Genomic DNA, 7338 nt, shown 5'->3' on the forward strand with positions numbered 1-7338 from the left:
AGAGCCACACAAACACCAAAGAGTTTGAGAACTTCAAAGCCAATCCACAGTTTACAAGCCTATCGGATTGCACACAAAGATTACTAATTAAACGTACCGACTCGTTTATCCTACGAGACATTCCGACTTGATTTGATTGACCTAGAGTCTTGATGTTACCAAATTCAATTACATCAGCCCCCGAGGCCATGTATTTATCAAAACCACCCTTAGTTAATTCCGGAGACAAAGGATTTCAAAACTACACCCGAAAGTTGTTGGTTTTATCGAATACGCGCGTTAACGGGTCGTTTATGCACTTAGCTATCAACTCAGCCCCGTGTGGACCAAATTTAGTAAAATCACAGCCAACAAGTCCACACGACGCTACACGAGTTGGATGGGTTGGTAATCCGCAAGCACGATGCACAAACTACCAGTAAACGCGAATTTGTGCCGTACCGACCCGTTTAAGTAACCGACAACCAATTCAGCCCCAATACTTATAAAAATCATTTTCCAACAGCCCGTATAATAAACCGAAGCTATCCGAACTGAATTGATCATCACTTACTTCATCCCTCGCGTTAAACGCACCAATCTACCATTCTAGCTAACCGAAAACTATCTTTCGAACAACAACTAGTTGACCAATCAAACGAATACCAAAAGACGTGATTTTAAAGTATGTTATATGGGACATACCTAGGAAGATTGTGGTGTAAAAACTCACTTCAAAAAGCCCCGACAAGAACACAATTGAACATCCACCGGTTAAGCCTAAAACGAACTTATCGATCAATAACAAGTAAAACGAGCAGATTTTAGCATGCGAGGATGCATTTAATTACATAGGATAACCTTTGAAATAAATTATTAAATTTTTACCAGACTTTAATAAATGTCTTAGGTTTATAAAAATATTTTTATTATATTTTTCTAGTGGACACAAAAATTATAAAAATTCCTCCAACACAGCAAGATACGTGCAGCTATTTCAGTGCGTAACAAAATGGTTTTATTTTTATAAAATTCATTACCTAACCAAATTAAACGATTTTAATTGGGTTTGATTCTTAACTTAAAATATTAAGTTCCAGAAGTGGAACCAACTAATTTGGACTTGTTGAAAAAGAGTTATGATGTCGGGAAGGCATACCAGAATCCGTCATCCCGCATCAGCTTTGACACTCGATCTTATAAATTCATAAAAACCATTCAAATCTCGTCCAACAATTACATATTATACCTTTCTGGAAACTAGACTCAAAGTAGAACATCATGGAACAAGAATCGATCAAAAAAAATGGATTATCATCGCGTTAAAGACCCTACAACAAACGAATACGAATCTGTCAGCAAACTGTTATCATCAAAACTCAACCCTAACGACCAATAAGCGCGTTAATATGATCAATTAAGGTGTATAGGACTTGGGGGAACATAAAACTAACCTTCAATTTGAGTTTTAGACCTTGGGAGCGGCTGGAAAAAGAAAAACGAAGCCCTAAGGCTGCTGCTGTGTTCTGATCGGCCAAGGAGAAAGAGGTGTTAGGGTTTTTTTGTTTATGATATAAAAATCTTACACTCTAGCCCCTCCAAATGGAAATAAGTAGCAACTTGGTGAAAAAGTTAATTAGTTTAACTTACAGGAATGACGTGAAGGCCCCCGAGGAGTGCCGGACAAGTCCCGAGAGATATATACAACGCTACAAGGTTAAACCCTTTTAACGGAAATTAACGGGTGTTACAGCTATCAATATGCTGAATATTTTCTATTATTCTGCCCCTCTATATATGGTGTTTTAATTTTGAACCAATAATGAATGTGACAATTCTTGCTTGAGAATATGGTCTAAATCTCTCAACTTTCAAATGTATATGTTCATAGCCTTGTGCCAAATCCATTAAAGATGAATTTTTAATAATGCACATTTTTTTATAAAATGGATTTGCAGGGATACAAAACGGGATAAAAATGAAGAGGAAACATAGACTAAACGATGCCCCCTAAAACTAAGCAAAAGGGGAAAATGCCTCTAAAACCGAGCAAGTTGACCATTTGGTTGACCCGTCCTTGATCGAGGTCCGGCCCAAAAAATCAAATATGTTTAATCTTGGTCACTTAAATCTTGAACTTGGCTATGAGCTTTTATCAATTAACCTATCCTAAAGTAGTTTATCAATATAACTTTGGATCCTATGTTAACGGTCTTTTTTGTTTCTTTCTAACTAATTGATGGGCACCAAAATCGAGAAATTTCACTCCGCCTTAACTCCTGGGCGCGAGCTTAGTATAACCAGAATTTTTTTGCTTTCCTTATAGTTTAATTCAGAGTGTGAGTTTTAATCATAATTTAAGCCTTGGGGAATGGGGATTGTAACTAAGAGTCCTCGCTTCTTACTGATTCGTGAGACTCGTACTTATGAGAAACTAGAAGAATTTAAACCTTACTAGTCATGGTTTAATTTTACACCTTATAGATCATATATATTGAAGAAACACACAAACATATGCTTTGATCTTGTCCTTGCCTTAATTCCATAGGATATTATTACTATAAAATCAAAGTTATGAATAATATATAATTGTTGGAACATTGAAAAACTTTCTTTCTGCTAACAAATGGTATGTGTTTTATTAATTTACAACAATACAAATACAATAGAATTATCTACGTTCTTTACTTTCTTTTTCAGCTCAATGACAGGGTGTATGCTTTTGTTACTGTTAATATGTGCCTGAGAGATGAATACCAAAGGTGTTCTCTTTATAGAATAACCCTTTATTAAGTTAACATTTTAATATTGATCATATTATGTATTTATGTAACTAAGATTAAAACTTGTCACCGTTGTAGCATTGCGTGAGTTTTCAACTAGCAAATGCTAAATACCGAACATAAATTTTGTTATTACAAATGCCGGTAAAATAATTAACTTACCCGTTACTAACTGAATCCCTGTCGCATCCCCGCCGCAACGCGCGGGCAATACCACTAGTATGTATTATATATATGTTGTCAACATTTCAAATGAAAACTAATAAGTAGTACAATTTCGAAAGTTAAATTCTTCTTAAATTTCCTTTTAAAAACGTTTTTATAACTCATTTAGAAAAATATCGTTTTTCCATTTTTTATATTAAACCTCGCTTTATGAAAATACAAAGTTTTTATTATACACAATAGTCTTGATATTTAAAAAGTTTACATATTTTATAAAACAATTAATATGATATATATATATATATATATATATATATATATAAACAATTAGGAAAAAAGAAAAGAAATGATGTTATGTCAGACTTTTTAATAAATCTAGAAATGATGGGTAAAACAAATTACCTAAGGGGGGCTTTAAATATACCAAAAGTTTTTATTTGGTATACCAAGTCAACCCTATTAATCTACTACTAATCATTTTTATTCTATTTTATTTAAATATAACTACTAATCATTACATAATAATTATTTAAACTACTAATATCTATTTTTTAATTAGGTTTTTTTAAAGGCTATTGTAATTAGTTTTTTGCAATACTAGTATGAATAATAGTATATTAAATATTTTATTTTACAATTATGAATATTACTAGTCTTCTAAAAAGTACTCAAATATATAAATACGAAAATACAAGTTCATTATGAATGTAAAAACACTAAAATAATTAATCACTTAAATCCACAAACCCACTTTCAGGACGATAAAGTTGGCTGTACAGTTCTAGACGCGACTTATACATTGTTTCCCACCTAACTGCAGACCGGCTAATATTGTTAAGATTCCAATAAGGCGTGATAACAGGCATTGGGGATTCTCCTTGTAACTCTACCATGACATAATGGGTCTCACCAAATACTAAAGCAATTGTAAGAGCTCTGTGATGTTGACTTTCTTCTGGACCACTCCAAAATGGGAAAATAGTGGTACTGCCTGACATGCTTAAAGAATGGATGATAACACCAAACCTATTGGCAATCAGAACACCTGCCTCAGGCATTTTCATCCAGTATTCTTCTGGACAAGGTGACCCAAAAACACACAAGTCATGATACAATGAATTTACATCCCTGACAAACATATCTTTATAAATATCGTATCGATTTTGTAACTCTTCTCTCATTTGCTGTCGAATGTACTCATAAGATTTTTCTTCATCAAGTCCGAGGCAAACAGCTATTGCTCGAAATCCACAGTTTCCATCGCCTTTAACATTCTGTATATTTGTTATATATGGATGAAATACTTTTGGAATATCGCTCATTATATTGGAATCATTCAACTGTGGCATTACATTTAAGTCTATCATGTATGAACGCTCAAAACATTCACCTGGGACTTCATTCAAGTCTATCAATGGTTCACTGTTCAGGTCAAATTCGAATGAACTATGTCTGGCTGGCTCCTTAATCGGATCAACAAAATTGGGCACATTTGAGCAACTATATCTGGCTGAACAAAATTCAGCACGCCTTTTCTGTTGTGATTTTTTCAAGCTTGGCCGTCCACGAGTATTTTTCTGAACTCGAGGTTCCTGAATATCAATTGTACCTTGACCGACACGTCTTTTTTGTTGTGATTTCTTCAAATTTTGTCTTCCACGAGTATTTTTCTGAATTTGAGGTTCTTGAATATCTGTTGTACCGAGACCTATTATGTCCTTCAGCTTTCTTAACCAACTTTTTTTCCCAGCTTTGGACTGCTTGTTGAAGTTTTCTTTAAAATGTTTTAGTTCATTCTCGCAACTAACATCGTCATCTTGGACAGTTGTTGAAGGTACAAAATCTAGCTTCCTCCAAAAGATATCAATCGAATCCAAGGAAATACATTGACCTATGTTAAAATATAAATAAGTAATATATTAACAATTTTATAGAATCATTATTAAAAAAATCTGAACTAATATTAAAATAATCAATCAGATTATACTTACCTGAACTAATATACATTGAAAGTTCGCAAGCACATGGTAACCCACAGCTGTTGCGAAGTCGACAACCACAATTTGAAGAGTCTACTTGAAGATTCTTCCAGCTTTCATGGTCCGCAAGAATTATATCGAGAGCTTCATTTGAAACAAAACCGCGTAATAGTTTAAAACATCGTATATTGTGTTGATGTATGCGAACAACTCTGATTTTCTCAAAACTTTCTTTGATTGATGTATGTTGCGACTGCACGAGACGATTAATACAACCCACAAATTTATCCAAACAACATTTTGAAGATTTCAAATATTTATTCAATACTGCATGCTGGCTTTCTACTCTATTGGTTGTGTTATTTCCAAAATTGAGATGTTGATCAATCCAGACAGACACAAACATCTCCTTGTATTTGTTCAACCAATTTTCATTTACATATTTTAAAACACCTGAAAAAGTAATTAAACTTATAAGAGATATATAAAAAGAAAAAAATATATCGGGGCGTAGAAAGCATACGTGGATATTTTATCAAGAATGACTGAAGTTGCTTGTAATTGTCTGTGTAAGAAACCAAAGTTGTAGAATCTTCTAGTAACTCCCATAATTTTAGAAAGTTGTCCCAATCACGTGCTGACCTGATAGATTGCCTACAGTTCTTGAATATGTTGCGACTAATGTGCCATCTACAAAGTAATTGAGTAGCATTCGGGAAAACTTCTTTGCATGCATTCACTAAAGCCAACTCCCTGTCTGTAAGTATAACACGTGGGTGCATACACTTGTCTAATATTAACTTTAGACAGTTTAAGACCCATGTATAGCTTTCTATCTTTTCATTTTGCATGAAGGCAAAAGCTATGGAAAATGTCTTGTTGGTCGAAGTTACACCAACAATCTGAACAAAAGGCATATTATAGCTGTTTGTTTTGTACGTGGCATCTATAATCAACACGTGTGGGAATGCACGCCAAATATCGAATGATATTGGATGAACGAAAAATAAATTTTCTAACTCGTTTGAACCAGTTGTAGTAAATTCATAAACATAACCATTAGAATGTAAAATAGACATGAGAACCTGCATCGGAGAATTGCCTGCTTGCTCACTCATGCGAATTTTAGTGCGTGCATTGTAAATCGTACTGATTGTAGATGCATTACTTAGGTTCCTCTCCTTCAGTATCGATAGAATATCACGTGGTGCCACATTCATCCTTGTCAATTCTGCAACCAAACTAAATTCATCATCAGTTAACCGCTTAGCATATGGATGGCCTTCCATATGCTGTACAGGCGGATGGTTATGTTCATCACATATCATCGTTAACGTCCAGGAATTATATTCTATTGAATATTTCCCTTCTAATTCGAATGGGCAGTCAGTTTTTTTTGTGCCAGAAACTTTACTTGAATCCTTAACTTTATATTTTCCGCCACGATCACACATGATTACAACTTTATACACGAACCCATTAGGATATTTGTTCGATCTTTTAGTGACGACGATAACACCAAGAGAGCGTGCCAAGTTTTGTACCCAATTCATCAATTCTTCATGGGACCCCGAACACCTAAAGATTAATAAAAAGTTAATAAAAAGAATAGATAATACACTTAATAATAAAAAGTTAATAAAAAATGTGTATATATAAGTTAATAAAAAAGAATAAATGATACACCTAATAATAAATGTGTATCATTAAAAACATGTATATATATTAAAAACCTAATTTGTTAAACTAGAAATAGTCAAAGGGTTATAATGGTAAATATTAATATTAAAAACCTAATTTGTTAAACTAGAAATAGTCAAAGGGTTATAATGGTAAATAGGGTTATAAACTAGAAAAAAACCTACGGCCAAAACCAAAAAACCTAAAACTAATTTCTCTCCTAAACTCATCCGCCGCCTAACCCCTTTGCCGCCGTCTCCACCGTCGCCACCATCTCCGCACCGCAGGATACTCGCCGTCTCCACCGTCGCCTAACCCCTTTGCCGCCGTCTCCACCGTCGCCTAACCCCTTTGCCGCCGTCTCCACCGTCGCCACCATCTCCGCACCGCAGGATACTCGCCGTCTCCACCGTCGCCTAACCCCTTTGCCGCCGTCTCCACCGTCGCCACCATCTCCGCCTAACCCCTTTGCCGCCGTCTCCACCGTCGCCGTCTCCACCGTCGCCACCATCTCCGTCGCCACCGTCTCCGTTCTTCGCTACCACCGCCGGCGATATCGAAACCCTAACCACCGTCTACCACCACGATTTTGAAAGAAAACCTAACCCAACACTGATTATACCTGATGAGTGAAAAATTGTGGTGTAGTCATGATAAATTCGTTATCTGCCATGGTAAGAAATCGGAATATTAGTTTAGTTTAATCCTAAGAATTTTGTTATTGTTATTGTTAAATAATATTGAATCTGTTC

The 7338-nt window shown here is 35.0% G+C and overlaps 1 protein-coding gene across 1 annotated transcript; it reads right to left on the bottom strand.

Moving 5' to 3' along the window:
* Positions 1-3652: 3652 nt before the first annotated feature.
* LOC143587398 (uncharacterized) lies at positions 3653-7097 on the bottom strand. The gene is made up of 4 exons (XM_077068699.1): positions 6829-7097; positions 5430-6484; positions 4919-5050; positions 3653-4818 (listed from the first exon to the last, which is right to left on the bottom strand). Exons 1-4 carry the CDS (start codon positions 7095-7097, stop codon positions 3653-3655), a joined length of 2622 nt encoding a protein of 873 aa, XP_076924814.1.
* Between the last annotated feature and the right edge of the window lie 241 nt (positions 7098-7338).

This window comes from Bidens hawaiensis, unplaced genomic scaffold (assembly GCF_021521415.1).
Source record: "Bidens hawaiensis isolate Kalapana, Puna unplaced genomic scaffold, B.hawaiensis_p1.1 tig00035489_1, whole genome shotgun sequence".
Classification (NCBI taxonomy): Eukaryota; Viridiplantae; Streptophyta; class Magnoliopsida; order Asterales; family Asteraceae; genus Bidens; species Bidens hawaiensis.